At 44.2% G+C, this 17,752-nt stretch overlaps 1 protein-coding gene across 3 annotated transcripts in view; it reads left to right on the top strand.

Moving 5' to 3' along the window:
• The window catches only part of CLCN6 (chloride voltage-gated channel 6), a 42,181-nt gene that overhangs the window by 15,356 nt on the left and 9,073 nt on the right, over positions 1–17,752 (top strand). For 2 of the 3 annotated variants that reach the window (XM_072884148.1, XM_072884150.1), the window contains exon 23: positions 465–4,614. The exons of the other annotated variant lie outside the window; for it this stretch is intronic. In XM_072884148.1, the coding sequence (XP_072740249.1) occupies positions 465–545 (81 nt within the window). In that variant the 3' untranslated portion in view covers positions 546–4,614. Of the gene's footprint in view, positions 1–464; positions 4,615–17,752 lie in introns of those variants that run through there. 3 annotated transcript variants of the gene reach the window in all.

Raw genomic sequence — 17,752 nt, 5'->3', positions numbered from 1 at the left:
GCTTCCTAGAATGTATCTGATACGAGCTATCTGCAGTCATGTCATGTGGCATACCAGAAATGTCTCTAATGAAGCCATTAGAGACAGCTGTGTTATTTCCAATTACAGTTTTCACTTTCCAAAGGATTTGGTTACATCCATATGCTCTGTAACATGGACAGGATTTCCCTTCCTAGGCAGGAGTAACTACTGCTGTGTCCAGACATGATAGCAGCAGTTAAGCTGTCTGTTTGGGTGTAGTTAAAGCAGTGTCTTGCCTGTAGATAAGTGCTGGGAGAGGGAGGGGCGTTGTTTGCGTGAGATTTGAACTTGAACCCACTCTAGTTCAGCATTGGTCAAGAACTGCTTGCAGGTTCCCTCTTTTTTGGGGGTTGGAAAGAACAACAGCTCTACCATGCATGTCTCTTAGTGGCACATCTGTGATACTGACTTGTATCTTTTTTCCTCTTTTCTTCCTCTTTAAGATTGTTGGGATAATCACTCGGCACAACCTGACCCACGAATTTCTGCAGGCAAGACTGAGACAACACTATCAGACCATTTGATGCTCTTGCCCACCCTGCCCCACTGTCGGTGTGGCTACCTCCCTCTTCCAAGCCTGCACACGCGCTCGCATTCTGCTTGGACCCCACAAGGCCCAAGACTTGCCATTTGGCTTCTGACACGCATATCAAGCCTGGGGAGCTGGAAAACACCTTGCTAGCCAGTGAATTAGAGGAGCTGCCTGAGCCCAGAGCTGTTGATTGGTCTCAGGCACTTGGTTTGACCACTCTTGATCCAGGTTTTTTCTTTTCCTGTGCCCCAGTTATCTCCTTTCATCAGATGTTGTCCTGACACTGTATGTTCTGCTATTTTGTTTTGGTTTGGGTTTTTTTTAAGGGTTGGAAAAAAGAACCATCTAGCTCCACTGTGTCCTGTGCAGAGAACTGCAGCATCTTTTCCCTGTCCTCCTGTATGTCTCCCTTTTCCTCTTCCTCCCTTGTTCCTGCAGCTGTTGCCTTATTTGTGAGAGAAGGGGGTCGCTGTCAAGGCTGAGAGGAGATACGGAAGTTTACAGTTATCAAATAGCTGCTCTGGAAGATGGCTTTTCTCAAGGGCAGTATTAAAAAACCCAACTCTTTGGAAATACACCTCTCTTTGCAGGTGCTCCCAGTTGCCTATGTTTTTCCACTCTGGCTTCATTTGTTCCTAATTTCTCTCCTTCTTTCATGGGGAAGCATCCTTGCTGTGATGTTTTTGACAGCAGCTGACTTTTGAGAGCAGCTCGGTAAATCAGGAGTTCAAAACAGTTCAATTCCAGTTACTGTTTGGGATTATAAATATTTAATACCTTTGCAGAGCATCTCAGAGTAGGGAGATCTCTTTTTCCCTGTTAGCTATTTCTATTATCTCCCTTTAAGAGACTCTTCTAAGGCACTTTGTGGCACTCCACTTTGTCACTACCCTGACACTCCTGCATTTCTTGGCATTTGTAGGCACTTTGTCCTTGTACTGATCCAACAGTGAGAGCCTGGGACACCTTTCTAGCTAGGGTTAGAGACCAGGGAACCCCATGTCCTCAGAGCATGGTGAAGTGTTGCTTTCTGGAGGCAAGTAGAACTGATGCCCTGTCTCTGGGCTTGGTTGAATTATCTCTGTGTCATGAGAGGAGCTGATGTAACTTCAGGCTGCCATACAGGTGGGATACTTGGTGCTGGTGACTAACAGGCAGGATCTGCTGCGGGGTGATAAGTGGGGCTGTCTGTGCTCTAAAAATGCTTGGGATAATGTTTGCAACTGCAACGGCTGAATATCTGTAAGGGTAAAATCAGCACTTAGAAGCCAGTTGCAGCCAGTTCACTGCTTTAGCAGGTACCATCCTGGCCAGCACCTGTATTGTTCCAGCAGGCACCTGCCCTCCTGAGTTTTGCATACAGATAACCCTCAGTGGGAAGCCAGCATTGTGCCTCCAGGGGCTGCAAAGCTGATTGGCTTGATAAAGCACAGAGCATTCTCTCGGCCAAGAGACTGGGCCAAGTAACATGGGGAATGTATCCCAGAAAAGCTTCTACACAGCCTCTGAGCATTCCAGTTAACCTGTTGTCTGCCATAAGGAGCTAGCTAGATGAGAGTTGCAGCAGAAGGAAATCAGACATTATTGTATTTTCTGAATTCAGGAACTCATCTATGCTGAAGATTTTCCTGACTAAGCCTGAAGAAGTTGTGCCCTCTCCTTATATGTGTCAAAACACTAAATCTCTTAAAACAGCCTCTTTGACTGACTTTGTGGAAGCTGATTGTTCCAGGGCACTGCTCTGCAAACTGCTGGCTGCTGAGCCCTACTACAGTTAGGGTTAGGAGGAGGTTTTGTGCCCAGGTCATCAGCCATGGTCTTGATGTAGGGCTCTTTAAGTCACTGGAACTCTTAGGTGTTCATGGAGTCTTTGCAGTCCAGATAGCTGGTAGACAGATGTATTCTCTGGCTGTGCTTGCAATAAAGACAGCAGAGTCATGGGAGGCTCTTGAATTTTGTCCAGCAGATGAAAGAAAATTTGGTCTTGTGAGTGGTTCCTGAGGCCAAGTTTTAGGGTAGAATTTATCCTTGTTGCACAGTGCATGGCATGGCTCAGCTGGAAAGTTTGGGTTTAGCAAAGCTGTTTGTAAGCACTTAGATTTTAATTTTTGTTTCTCTCCATTGACATCTGGAGGCCTTTTTTTCACTTAGGGTTCTTTCCCACCCGCTGCCTTATTAAGAGAGGAAGGGCAGATCTTTGTCTGTTTTCAAGGAATGGATTTATACCATTTCCACAAAGGAAGGAGTGGGCTGTGGTACGTGCAGTGGCAGTTGTTGCAAAGGAAGCTGTGTGTGTCCCAGGACCCTTTGTTAACGATGGCCACTCCCCAGGGCTGCATGGGAAGTGACCTATCTAAAGAGCAGGGAATACGTTCGTTCTTTTCCCTTTCTTACTGTGGAACTGGCAGCAACAGCTCTTGTCTCCTCCATTAAAGTAGTTTTGCTGGCTTCTGAATATACTAGCTCCGTTTCAAATAAGGCATGCAAGCTCTTAAACTTCCAAGAGTACAGCGAAGGTGTTTTCCTACAGCCAGTGTCCATCTTGTGCCTTCGACCTGGACTCCGTAGCTGAGGCAGATGTGGCATGTTCCTTAGTGCATATGAGTTGGCATCAGCTACTGCTCTTCACTTGCAAGTTCTTTCCCTGTAAGTAGAATAAGGATGTTTGGTCTCTCTGCATAGTCTCTGCAGATGATTTCTAAAACGCCTGTGTTCCCTGAGCTCTGGTCTTGCACTGAGCTATCCCAAGAAACTTCCAGCACCCTTTTGCACTCCCTGAAGCTGGACTGTAGGTTTGAAATGCGCTTCTGTTAACCTACTTTTCATTCAAAGGATTTGTGCTCATGGGCAGTTACAAATCACAGGAATCCTGTTTTGATGGGATTTCAGGTCACTCTAATGTGGAATTAGCAATCCCATACTGTCAGAGCACCTGTCAAGAATGCCCTGTGTCTCTCCATGACAAATCTTTTTCTTCTTGCTCATGTTGAGTGATTGTGTGTGGAAGGTTCCTTCTCTTCCTGCACATGAATAGGGCTCCTTAGATTGTTTGCCTTGAGCTGGTCATGTCCTGTTTTATTTCTGTACACAAACTGCAGCAGTATATTTTGCTGCTGGATGTCTTGTCATCGCTACGGAGGCCTGGAGTTAGGCAATACAGACAAGACAGGCTAAAAAAATCTTGTCAAGGTTTGTCTGAGCACCAGCTGCCCTTCCCCATGAGAAGGCCACTTGCCTTCAGCCTGCTGTCAGCACTGTCTGCTCTGCCTATGCATCTATCTTACTCAAACGTTTCAGCTGGAAAACACATCCCTTTCACTCCTTCAGTAAAGAAGTTTTAAATGAGGATGGTGGGTGACCCTGTCAGCTGCTTTAAAGGGAAATCTCAGTGTGCAATCGCTGTTATGTAGCCTGCAGAAAGGGAATGACGTTTGGAGATGCAGCATTTCCTTTCTGCTGAGGACTGATGCAAAGGGGCTCGTGTTGAATCAGTCTTGTTCTCACACTTTGGTCACTTAATTCCTTTCTTACAACACACTAACTGCTTCTACTCTGGCTCTGGTTGCTTAGTGATTTACCAAGAAACTTACTTCTAACATAGGTGCCTGTAACCTTTTACTCAGAGCAACACTAAAGGAATAGTAACCAAGAACTGGATGAGTATTGATGGCAAAAGTTAGGGGGTAGTATGGGGCATTCTCCCCTGCCTCATGGTTTCCTGTGCAGTGTTAATTATGCAGTTTTGAATTGTTAACTTACTGTGAGCCATTCCAATGGTAGCAACTTACCTTTCCATTTGTTTTTTTGCACTGTTTTTTGTTATGAAATGATGTAAGCTAATTCCACAGTGTATATAAATTGTATTTTTTTTAAATTTGTATGAATATATTTTTATTTGAACTATGGCACTTGGGAAGTATTCGTGTAACCATAACGTGTCTGAGAGCAAAATGTTTTGTGTGTCTCCTTCAGCACTTTCAAGGCCTTTTGATGTTTCTAGTGTTGTCTTATTTTTGCCCTTTATTATAATAAAACTAGTAGAACATGGCAATATCCAAGAACATGATTTGAGGTAGATGAGTAGTTGCTATTTATGAGCTGTCTGGATCTAACAGTTTGTGCAGAAGGCGCTCCGAGGCTGGACAAAGATAGAAATTAGTGTAATCATTTAGGTTGCTTCCACTCTAGTCCCATGTTCTCTCACAACAGCTGTTTAAAAGGAGGGAATTACCAAATGCTTGATAAGGAGCTGAATTTTGCACATTGTGCTAGAGGCGACTGCTGCTTTTCTTACCTGAGAACTCTTGCTTTCCACCTCCCTCCCAGTAAGTTAACGAAAGACATTTAGAGTGCAGCGTTGCATCTCTTGTTTTACAGGTGGCTTCTCCAGGATTTGAAAAATCTTAATTTCATCTTTAGCTTTTATTTAGTTTGGCTATCTTTCCTGCTTTGTCCTGCTGTCTACCTTACAGAAAAGAACTTGTCTTTTGGTCTTTCATCACATGCTTACAGGCCAAAAATGTGAGTAAGTACAGTCTCTGAGCATTGTAGAAATATCTGACCCAAAAGCTCATTGCCTTTCCATGTTTGTTTTTCTGGATCAGGTAGCTGTGTTGCCCAGGATGCACGTAGTAGCTCTCTGGTGCACTCTAATACGAAGTTAGCCAGCAGCTCGTCTGGCTCCTGCCCTCAGTCTCTCACTTGGTGTGTATGTAATGACAGGGAGAGCCTGAAATAGGTCAAAGCACCTGTTGGGAGGGGATGGCAGAAAAATCTGTGTTTGGGAGCTAAATAAGAAGTGCCATGGTGGTCTTAGTTAAGCTGTGCTCCTAGCAAGGAATCAGGGTAGAAGAGAGTCATCAGGAGAAAAGAGCGGGGGGAACTCTGCTTCAGCTCTGCTACTGCCTTCGGTCATAAATGCAGTAATGTAGGAGGGAGTGAAAGAAGCATCTCCTTCCTAAAACTGAGGTATGTCAACTGCCACTTTAGCATAACAGTAAAGGAGGAAATAGACTGTCTTTTGTCTACTTTCTCACCTCCCACCCCCGAAAAAAAGGGGTGGAAGAGGTGTGTCTGTTCATGCTTACAGACACAGCTTGACAATTTGGTGTAATGGCAACTTCATTGCAGCCAAACCTAACTAAAGCAGCCAGCTGGACTGATGCAGGTACCAGACACTTGGTTAGAACCTTTGTCAGCTTCAGGGCTGCTTTGGGTGTCAAGATTATATGCAAGGTGATTCCTATTGCAGAGAATAAAAGCAGTAAGGTTTCTTGCCTGAAGAAGGAGGGATTGAAACCAGTTATACGTGGCAGTTTGTCTTGCGTTTTATCATGAGTGATAGAGGTGGTTACTAGAAAAGCTGTGTAATACATTTATGCTTAAAGCAACGAACTTCATGTTTAGATTAAAATCACTTTCTAATGAGGTTTATACTCATTAAATCCAACCATGTGTCATGATCCCCGTACCTGTAAACTGTGTATCTAGAGGAAGAATTTAGTGTTGTTCAGTGAGATTTTTTTATTTTTATTTTTGCTTTGCTTTGCTGGCAGGATACAAGCTGCCTACTTTAGCATGTGTGCATACACGTGCAGGTGTGTGTTACGCAGCACACACAGGAAGAAACGGGATGACTGCCCTCAGCTTTGGCCGCGCTCGAGTGTAAGACGAGAGAATGAAGCTGCTCTTCTTGTCCAGGGTGCTGAAGCGCTTTTCAGCAGCAGTGGGATACACGCAGCCTCTTCAGCATCCACTGTAGCTGTAGATCAAACGCAGTGTGTGAAAAAGCTTGTTCATAGCTGGAATGAGATGGCAGTGAATTCCACCACCATCTGGGAAGTGAGGGGTGTCAGTTTGTGAGGTTTAGATGTTGAGATCACTGTTTAAAAGTAAGCAGGATGTCGCTTTCTCCAGGCTGTTTCAAAACTGCAGAAATAAAAGCATGAGTTGCTGTATGGGCCATGTATGGTGTAACATGTTTTAGTGATTCTTAAGCATCTAGGAGACTGGAACCTATATACCAGTTTGACTAGATGAGCATAGAAAACAATACTGCATTGAAGAACTCATGACTAACAGAAAAGACAGGACAACCCTGAGACCCTTGCTAACTCCCCCAGCAGCTCCTTGATGCTTATACTAGAGAATTTCTCTGTGGGGTGGCCAACTTTACACATTGATTTTTCTCTTTCTTTTGCTCCTTCCCAATTCCCAGCATAGCAGGCCTGACCCTAGCTGCCTTCTCACTACCTTCTGCTTTCTTAAAACTTCCTTTCCTCCCAACTCTGCTTCTTTTTCTATACAGGATTCTGCTGGTTTTCCAAGAGAGCATTCAGGAGATGGGAAGGTAGGGGGAAGGTCTTACAAATCCTTCTTCCTTCCTTCCTTCCGTCATAAAAGACCCCAAACTATGATTACAACTGTAAACCATATTCTTGTCCTTTTTTTTGTGGAAGTATATCACTCAGGGATAGAATCTGCTGCTAGGAAAACAAAATACAGGCATGGTATAACCTCCTGTTTACAAGGGGAGAGTTGTACTGTTGAGAGGGGAACTGATGTCCCTAGGATTCTTTGAACTGGGAACCCCAGTCGTACTAATTCCTTTTGTTTGCTTCAGATAGGATGATGGGAAGGCTGACCTCAAACTATTACAAGTGATCAGTGAAAAGGACCAAAGGCAGCAGCTGTTTCTGGTTGCCAGCAGTGAGGTACAAGAGCCCATCCTGTGGTCTTAAAGTTTCTTCCTGCCTTTTTGTTTCACTCTGGCGTTTTCCTTCTCCTCATTGTGAGACTGATCTTGAGACCTCTTCACATTATACTTACAATGATGGCAGGAATAAGACTCAAAGGACAAAGCCCACTGCATTCTATCACTTACTCTGGTAAAGGATTGGGGATCGGAGACAGCAGAAGATTCCCTTTTAAAGTTATTTGTCCATAGCAGCTATCACTGGAGTGGCAATGGTTCGGCTCCAGCAGGGAATGACAGCACAGGGACATCTGCTGCAAGAAACGTTCTTGATTTGTTTCAAGATGTTTCACACCTCAAAGGTGTGAGAAAAGCACCAGAAAAGATCCCCCTTCCTTTATCTCTCAGCAATGCCTCTGGACTCTTTCTTCTTTGGTGTGAAAATTGAGACAAGTGTTGAACAACTGGGTGCCAACTGTCTAATGGGAGCTGTACCTCTGGGTAAGCATGCGAGAGACTTGGGGAGAGGCTGTTCCCAACACGGCAGAGTTGTCAACAGGCTTTCTGCTAAATTCTGAACCGTATGAGCCTACTGCTTGTAGCCTCTGTCTTTGGGCATGGTGCCAGTGTACTGTCATCTGTAAAGAGTTGCTACCTAGGATGACTGGGACACAGTTATCAAGCAGATGTCAATCAGCAAAGGCCTTTGGGGGCCAAGCTTCAGTGAAAGTAAATCAAGCAAGCTGGATATGGCCAGATTGTTATGCAAATTGGCACAGCTCTGTGTTTCCCTGCAGCAGCGGAGGATGTGTGCCCTATACTTCACATGTGATTTCTTAGAGAAACAAAGCAGTGGTGACAGCTTCTCTTGGCATTCTTGCCTGCAGACTGGGATTTCAGTGAAACATTTCATCTAGTGGGAAGCTGGAAAGGGATAGTGCAGTGTCTGAGGGGGAAAGAAACCCTCAAATCTAATTTGCCAAAACCCCCCACACCAACCAGGCCACTTTTCCAAATGAGTCTCATGCCTTACCGTGTGCATGAAGCATGCTAGTGTAATTACTGTATTTCAAAGTTCAAAGGAAAGAAAGCTGCTGAATTATGCACTGCCAGTCAGGGTTACTGCCAGCAGCTATTAGGAAGTGAGTATGAAGTCTGGCGTTGCAGGAGGTGGCAAATGTCATTAGAGCAGGGTGGAGGGTGTTAGCCTGGTCCTTCTCTGATCCCACTGGGATATTTCTTCCTTTGCACAATGAGCACTTGGATGCATCCTAGGTTCTGTGTTGTGGGGGGGTTGATTAAGGTTTATAAAGCATTCTGATGCCTGACAGGGTGGAGGAGGGCAGGCTTTCAGGACCCTGCCCCATGCTCAGTGCTGAATAGTTACTTGGAACCTGACCTGCATTAGCTGCTTTTGACATCAGCTCTTGCTTTGCAGTGATAGCTTTGTGCCAAAGGCATCCTGTGGTTAGACTGTTTCTGAATTGTTTACAATTGCAAGCTACACTGATTCCCTGTATTGGGGCTAACTCACAGCACAGTTCCTAAAGCAAAACTCTGAACTGCTTGTTTGGTTGCATGGCCACTAGCCTTTTTCATGCACTATTATTGACATGTCACCAACATTACCTTCCTCTAGGGGAAGTTTCTCTAGAAGACTTGAGATGTATCTAGGATAGGTGTGAAGACTTAGTAGGAATTAACGAAGAACTGAAGACTAACATATTTCCAGTTCATGCCCTCACAAGAGTCTGGTACTGCTTGTTTCTCTTCCAGTCCAATCCCATATTTTCTTCCAAAAAGTTCTACCAGGATTAGTTTCCAAAATTTACAGGCACCAAAGGCGGATCCACTACAAACCTGAAGGAAGCTACTCACATTTAGACATGGGTCTGTGCAGAACTGGTTACTGTTGGCAGAGAGCAGGGCCTAGTTAAAAGGCATACCTGCATCCTTTCATGGATAGGATGTGCAACTGTGCAAATCCACTGTAGCGACAGCAGCAGAAGAAGAAATAAAAGGCTGTGAGGTTAGCACCTGATGTGTATATGGGATGACAGGACTGTCCTTTGAATCTTTGAGCCATGAACACAAGTCCAAGTTGCTGCAAAGTAAAGTAGAGCATGAAAGTGTAATGCATCCCATGCTGTGGTAACTGCTTGTGCCTCTTTTCTTCCCCTGCTGTAAAGGTCAGCCTGATGACCTTTGGTGAAGATCAGAGCTGTGGCACTTGCCATTGATACCGCTGGGTCATAGCGTAAGTAGCTGTTCTGTAAAACAGATGATAAATTAATTTGCTTGCTGTCTTACTCCAGGATCTTTCATTTCTGCACCTAGAGGCTGAAATTCCTGGCCTTGCTGAAAGCAAGTTCTTAGGGGAGCCTTTTATGTTTTCTATATGCCCCATCTTGGCCACAGACTTTCTGTACCCTCTTTAGAAAGCAATCAATACAGCTCTAGAGAGACATTTAGCTTTCAGATGTCCTTGCTTTCTCCATAAGCAGTGGGCTGCTTTTGTCTGTGTGCTTGTTTGGGACTGGCTGTTCCCAAGCCTGTTCCCTGCCCTCTCTGATCCAGCTCCACAGCAACAGTGGTAGCTTTGCTTGTCCTTGGGGTGATGCTCTTTGCCTGTAGAGCTGATCAGTGCTAAGTTTCTCCCATTCAGCTTTTCCAAGTGCTTGTTTCTGTGTGCAGTCCTATTCTGACCTGACTGTGAGATTTCCCTGGGGGAGCTTTACAGCTCAGTGTGTTTATGGGAGTAGCAGTAAAAATCCAGCCACAGAGATACTTTTTTCCTAGATTGCCTACTCTCAATCAGGTTCTCCCAGACCGCAGGGTCTATTAACATACTGTCTGCAAGCCAATACAGACTTGTTCCACCAGGAACTGGCTTGCTGTTAATACTGGACCCACCTGGCTTTGGGTCAGGCAGCGCCAACTCTTCTTGCCATTTTTAGCACATTCCACTGAACTCATTAGTGTTTTGTGCCTTGAGGGGCTGACAGGGAGGGACAATTTACAGTGTCTATGCAAGTTTTGCTTGACTGGGTAAAATTCAGCTCCAGCAAGGGCTGTTATTGTTAGAGTATGAGGATTGTTCTTACTTTCCTTTATAGCAGCACATGGGAAGTCAGGCTGTTGCCCGTTGCTAGCGTGGAGGGATCCACCTGCGTGTTCCCATCTTGCTGCAGCAGGAAACACATGGCTTCAGGGGTGTGTTTGGAAAGCCTGTTTGAGAAGACAAAGCCCCATTGTCCCCACAAAGGCTCCCCAAAGGGTGACTTCACACCACGTGAATTTGTGAAACCACCTCTGAGTAAATACAAAGTCGCTGTAGCTTTTCACTGCAGAGGTGTCTCATTGTAGCTGCTGGGAGTCTTGACCTGGGAATTGGTTCTCCTGCCAGGGAAACCTATGTGGGCACTATTGCACAGAGTATTTTATCTTTGGCTGGCGCTGCTGGGAGGAGAGGCTCTGACATGTGATTTGTATCACACTTAGGTGTTGTTTCCCGTTGGAGTGGAGCAAAATGATTCCCTCAGAGTAGGCTTCTGCTCCTCTTCCCTAGGGAAGAATTACAAGGCTCAGTGTGGCAGGGAGCATGCAGGTGCCTCTCAGAGGCCATGTCAGCAGGACAGGGAGTGACTGGGAGGGCGGCTTGTCAGAAATGTGATGTGTGACATAAGCCCTATTAAAGTGCTACAGCAGCCTTAGCTGTAAACAGGCATGTGCAGGAGTGGTGTGCCATTCAGCACTCAAACTTACGGTTTCACTGTAGCTGTGGTTTCTGAGAGCTGTTGTCAGCAACTGTCATGGCTCTGACACTTCTGCTTCCCTGTAGCCTGTCTTGACTAAGTATTGTTCCTCTCCCTATGCACATATGCATAAGCAAAGTCAGAATTAGACTTCTGCAGTTGAGTCTATCCTGGTGCTGCTGTGTTATAGAATCATAGAATGCTTTGGATTGGAAGGGACCTTTACAGGTCATCTAGTCCAACCCCCCTGCTGGAGCAGGGACATCTTTAACTAGATCAGGTTGCTCAGAGCCCCATCCAACCTGACCTTGAATGTTTCCAGGGATGGGGCCTCCGCTACCTCTCTGGGCAACCTGTTCCAGTGCCTCACCACCCTCACTGTAAAAAATTTCTTTCTTAAATCCAATCTAAATCTTCCCTCCCTTAGTTTAAAAACCATTACTCCTTGTCTTTGTCCCCGTCTTTTCTATAGGCCCCCTTTAAGTACTGGCAGGCTGCTATAAGGTCTGCCCACAGCCTTCTCTTCTCCAGGCTGAACAACCACAACTCTCTCAGCCTGTCCTCACAGGAGAGGTGCTCCAGGTGTTCTTAGGCCCTGAACGAGCTTTCCAGGGTGCTTGAGTAATGGGTGCTGGGAACAAGACCCAAAATTAGATGCTCAAAATAGCACAGTTTGTAGTGGTATGTGCAATCACAGGACAGTTGCGTTGAGCCTGGGCTCAATGCCATTGCTGTGGCTTACTTGGGAATCCAAGCTATTTGGTCGTTGTGGTGCTAACTGAACGTGGTCTTGGCAATATAACCCTATTTGGGGGCGGGGAGAATGTCGTGTGGACCAAATTCAGATCATAGATGTGAAATCTAGCTACAAAGGCTTAAATGAAACCTTCATCAGACTTGCAGTGTTCCCATTAGCCATGTTTAGAACAACTTTACGAGGGGCCATTCCCAGAAAGTGATAAATGTTATGTACAAGTTGCTTTGTAATTGGAGTGATCCCACCTGCCCTCACATGAGAAATGCCATGATAGGATTCAAGCCCATTGAGGATCCGTCAAGAAACACTGGGGATCAGCACCTCAGCCACATGCAGAGTGAGACAAGACACAGTTAATGATGTATCTTTCTGTTGACGCTTGTAACCTTTATTTGGTCAGTGCTAGAAAGCATATACAATGAATTCCCTTTCCTCCCTCTGGTTATCTTGAAACTTGTGGAGTGTTATGATTTTTCTTATTTCTTTTCACACAAATTTTGCTTATGTGAGGGATTTGTGGCAGTTCCCTTGACTGAATGATCTATACCAGCAAAAGGACTCTCTTGTTACTGAAACCCTGTCTATAGGAGGACTCATGTTGGTCTTTCAATGTTGAGCAAGCTTTTTTTCTTGCTGATCTATTATAATTTCTTAGTGCAGAGGGAAAAACTCTAGTGAAAAACTAATTTTTGTTTCTACCAAGTTCATACTTCCTCCATCTTGTGTAAGATCCAGCCTTGTGGGTACCAGAGTACCAATAAAACAGGCTTCTGACTTTAGGAAAATACAAGAAATTTTAATGCAACAGACAGGAGAGAGGTCCAGCATAGATGTCTAATGTGTTAGTTTTATTTAAAGATGGTCTTTTGGTGCTAGAGTAAGAAATGTTCTTTAAAAAACATCAAATAAATAAATAAATAAATAAATAAAAATAGGAATCACTTTCTGTTGAAGAGCTTAGAAAGCATCTGGCTTTCATCTTGGGAGGAACAGGTACTGTAAAGCATTCTTCAGAGTAGGGTATAGGGAGGTTGTCCTAATTCTTCCTGGAACCTGCAAGCCAAACATGAAATAAATGTTACTAGAATCTGTTTCTGTCTCAGTATATGCCACCATTGTCAGCAGTGCTTTTACATACCAAATCAATAGACACAGGGTTTCTTTTGAAAAACCAGTACTAGCTTAAATATTAGGCTAAAATTAATTCCTTTCTCAAACTGTGTCTTATTAAAGACTTAAATGAGAACCTGCTCCTCCCTTGTCGCATGACACACATGCAACCTGTTCTATTCAGCGAAATGGCTTAGGCGGGACTCACCGTTGCAACCCATTCCACTCAGGGAGCCGATTCTATCAATTCTCCTCCCGAAGCAGCCAGAATCTCTCATCATCCTGGGCATCTGCAGCCCCCTCAGTCTCTTGAGGAAGGGGTCCCTGTAGGACAGAGGGTTGCTGGGTGCTAGCCTGGGTTCAGCCTTCTGGTCATCACTGTCATCTATGAGTTCTGGTGGGATCTCCTCCTGGGTTTTGCGTTCTTGCAGGTCAGGATTAGACTCCAGGGCTTCAATCATTGCAAACTTATCCTCCAGTCTCTCCAGCAGAGCCTACAAGAGAAGGATTAATTTCATGAAACTCCTAGTTTTGTAGTCATTTGCTAGCTCTTCTAGTCATCCGATTCTGCATTCATCAGTGGTCCCATAGCCAGCCCTAGGGAGACTGTCAGGTTGGATCCCAGGGTTGCTGGTGGTACTTGAGCTCTGTCCTCTGTAGTAAATCCCTGTTCACTTTAATTCCACCTATGGGTAGCTCTAGCTGAGAGCTGATTGAAGCTGCTTTCCACCAAAGTGTATCTTACTGGCAAGGTTAGAAGAGCTCTTGGCAGAGAAAAAAAACAAGGTCTGAGTTGCACAGGAAGATACTACTCAACTCACCAGTGGTACACAATCTCAAAGTACCTCTGAATCCATAGCGCGCTCCCACGTTCTCAGAAGTTGCCTGCAATGCTGCTTGCCAGCAGTTGGCTTTCTCTTCTTTTTTTTTGGCTAAGACCATCTGCTTGCTTGTCACCCTGGCTATTTCAATGGGCATTACTTGGAGATGCTGTTGGTGTTTTCACTAATCTCTGCCCCAGGAGTTAGAGGATTGCTGCTCCTTAAAGTAACATACATCTCCCTGAAAATACCTGTATGCTAAATTTATGTCTGCTGTGTGACTTCTTCCTGGGTACCATTCTCTATAATTTTTAAAGCTTTGGGTAACAGTGATCAGATAACCTCCTCAAGGGCAGCTCAACCAATTAGAGGAATCGAATTGTCCGTGTCTAGAAGTAGAGTGGAGAGGAGTGAGCCTTATGGCTTGCTTGACAGTGAATGCATTTGGAAGCCACTCTTCTCAGCTAGCTGCTGAAAACAGCCTAGAGGCATGGGGCAGTTTTAGCTTTGGCTGACACTGTCCTACTCATCTTAGGGAGTTTGTTCTCAAGGTCTGATGCTGTGAGAAGCTGGTCACTGGTACCAGTCCAAGGAAAGGTTTGAGCTTTTGGACTTCATCTTGCAAGACTGAGTCGTAAGCTTGTACTGTGCTGCAACGATGGATGCTCTCTATCATTCATTAAAATACGCACCTGGTAATTTCATAGCTCTAGAAGCTTTTCTGGATGAGTCACAATAAATGATCATACTGTTCCTCTAGCAACTTTTCTAAAAGTTTGACTTTGGGTGCTCCACTTTACCTCCTCATCTCCCATCCACATGCAGCCAGTTCTCTTAAATCCACAAAGCTAGAGCCGCATGGCTGTCCTGCTTCACTGCCATTTAGTGGGATAAGCAGGAGCCCGCCTGAAAGTTTTCTGTTTGTTCTTATAGAGCTACTGTGATGATTTTTTCCCTCTCTGGGACTTTGCTCCCAGGAAGGTGGGTCTTTAAGAGATAAAGAACCGAAAACCCAAAGCAGACATCCCACAACATCAGAATTTTGTTTCCTACTGCTACCCAGGAGCTCAAGTAAACCCAGCACTGGAGCATATTGCTCTATAGAGCTTCTTTGAACCCCTGTGAAGAGCTGAGACTTTGTCCCCCGGCATGTGATTGCTGATGTGGCTATCCGATCATGCAAAAGAAAGGCAAAAACACCACCTCACACTCTGCTAAGCACCCCAAAAGTTTAACCTTGCAAAAGGAGAGAGTCCTCACCTCCATGCTGGCCAGTTCTTTGGCAGGGCTGAGGCTGTAGATAGGGTTGGCTCTGCTGGCCTGGAGTTGGATGAGCAGCAGCAAGAGGAAGCCACAGGAAAATGAGCCTTTAGTGTCCATGGTGCTGGGTTCGTTGGGAATAGGGAAGTTCAAGCTGTTTCTTCTGAGATGTCTCTTCAGGTCTCTCTCTTCCTTGTCCTATCCTCTCTCTTCCAAAGCTTGTCTTTTATACTCTTTGGGTGTGATCTCTGCTTCTTAGGTTATCTGTGGATTTATCTGGGGCACATTCCAGTCCCACTGCAGGCATGCAGCTCTGTCAAGGGAAGATTCCCTTTATTAGCTGTCATTAGGCAGCAGCTGCTGTTGCTGAGGAATGTATGTCACAAGTCAGTGATTTCATGTCACCCCCCCTCCTCTTGATACCAGGCGCTGTGATTACATAGTCCAGTTGGAAATTCTTAGCAATTTTCTTTCAAGAGACCCCTATGGTCAGACTTACGGAGATGGGAAACAACCCTGAAACTGCTCTAAACTCCGCTCAGTTAGAAGCTTTCCATAGGGAAATTACCTTTTACAGGGAAAACGATAGGCTTTTCAGATGAGTATTTGGTGGAGAGTAAAGGCTGAAGATAAATCTACTTTTAGGACACCTAAAGTATCATGCACACTTTCTTTCTATATATGGAATATGCACAGCCACCGCATACCATGGAGTGTGCTGAAAATCCCAGGTTTGGGCCACTTCTCTTTTTCCCATTGCTGTTGAGGTGATATCACCGTTGAGACTTTGTATTTGTATGTTGCCAACAACAGAGGCGCCCCAATCTGCACCTCAATGCAGACGATAACTTCTAGACTGGCTCTGCAGGGACAGCGAGTACCTCCAGTCCCCCACGACAACTGACTTCGGCACCATTGAAAAACACTAGTCTCTACTAACAGCTAAACGTTTAGATCAATGGGATTTCTTTAAACATCGATGGTAAGGCTTGACCCTACATCAATAAAATTTAAAGAAGAGATGGTCAGATTCAGGAATCATCTTCTTGTACCGTCATACAAGAAAGCAACTTGCTCGACGAGAACTTTAGATAGATGGCTTTCGGTGTTATTCAGCAAAGGTATCAGAATTTGGCCCCAAGGAAGAATGAATGAATTTGTGTATATGTGTGTTTTGGGAGGGGTTAAAATGAAGTGTTTGGTTAATATATTAAAAACAAAAAGTATTTATTTGTTCTTTGAGAGCTGAAGTTTTCAAGGTTAGCTAAAAACTGCCGATGCTTAAATGAGAAATTACAAAAATGCAGATTTGCTGCAAATTCCTCTTGCAGCGTTGTCTTTGTGCATATGGTGCAACTAAAGTTTAATCTTTTTTTACAGAACTGTAGGAGAGTTCTAAATCATGAAGCATATTGCTTATCCTGCATTTTCCTAATGTTTCTTGTTATTCTAAGTAGAAATAAGAATTAATATATGAGCAAGTTGAATATTTCAGTCTAGTAATAATTTGTTGACTTTGAATATGAATATAGATCTTGAAAGAATCTCCTGAGTACAGTTTCTAAATAATAATAGAACGATAAAATATTTCTCATGTCTTAAATGTCTTAACATGGTGTTTGTGTACAAACATGTGCACAAACTGTTCACATGATCAGATACCAAAATTATACTAGAAAGGACATTCTCAAGGTTGTGAAGTCAAGCTCAAATGCTACTTTTTCCTAATATAGCCCAAAGTCAGCCCAACTCTGCATGTGTTCCGATGAAGCCCTTTATTATAAGAGCACTCCCTATTTTTCTCCAGTGCTTTCTTTTTTCGGTACATGGAGGCAGTACTCATTTTTTGTATTATTGTGTGTCCCAAGACATTCTTATTTTGTGCTATTAAGAAAGAACTATGTTCCTGATAGCTTTTTTTTTTTTTTTTAAATTACCACTCCATACTGCAGTGCCTGTATAATTCACTAATTAGTTACAAGTATTCTCTTACTACTGCTCTTGGGTGTGTATGTGTGTGTTTGTGCCAGGGCATAACTTCGCTTTGTAAACTGAGAAAGTGTGAGAAGATAAACCAGAATTATTCATTAATATTGAGAGTCCAATTTAAGATAACTAGGATCTGTTATTGTTTTATTTTTTGTTTCTTTCCTTTCACCCCCCACCCACTAAGTATTCTCTGGTGCTGTCTGTGCAAAAACATTCTGTCGCTTGATCTGAGTTTTGCCCGAGACCTCAGCACATCTGTAAAGCAACCTCTGGGGCACAAACCCAGCAGCAAGAAACGGAGGAACACAGTGTCAGTCACAGGTGTGCAATATTTAGCTTTGAGTGACTTGTCCCCGTGAAACAGTCTAATATTCCAGGATTGTATTCAATAACCTGGACCCACAGATACTCCTTTCTTTTACTGATTTGTTCCTTTTCCATCTGCCATATTCCACAGCAGATAAATGAGATGTAGGGGCCTGACTTCAGCCTCGACAACACTTTTCTAAGACAGGGAGATTTCTGTGCACTATTTCATGTACTATGTATGGAAGTATGTAGATTGCATAAAATGGCTGACCGTTACAGTAGCTGTTGTATTTTCAAAGCCTAATTCTGCCCTCTATTATCCATCTCGCAGTCCTGCCAAAGCAAATGGAGTGTAAAATGTCAGAACTCAGCTCATCGTTGTTGAAGCTATAAAGCTCACTTGTGCTTGTGGTATCTCAGTATCATCACCCTGGCAAGATTAATATGAACTTTAGGCTTTATAACAATGGATAGCCAAGATCCAGGCATTGCCCATGCTCTGCT

Source organism: Ciconia boyciana, chromosome 19 (genome assembly GCF_034638445.1).
Source record: "Ciconia boyciana chromosome 19, ASM3463844v1, whole genome shotgun sequence".
Taxonomy (NCBI): domain Eukaryota; kingdom Metazoa; phylum Chordata; class Aves; order Ciconiiformes; family Ciconiidae; genus Ciconia; species Ciconia boyciana.
The sequence above is the reverse complement of the archived record's forward strand: the minus strand, read 5'-3'. Positions and strand labels throughout refer to the sequence as shown.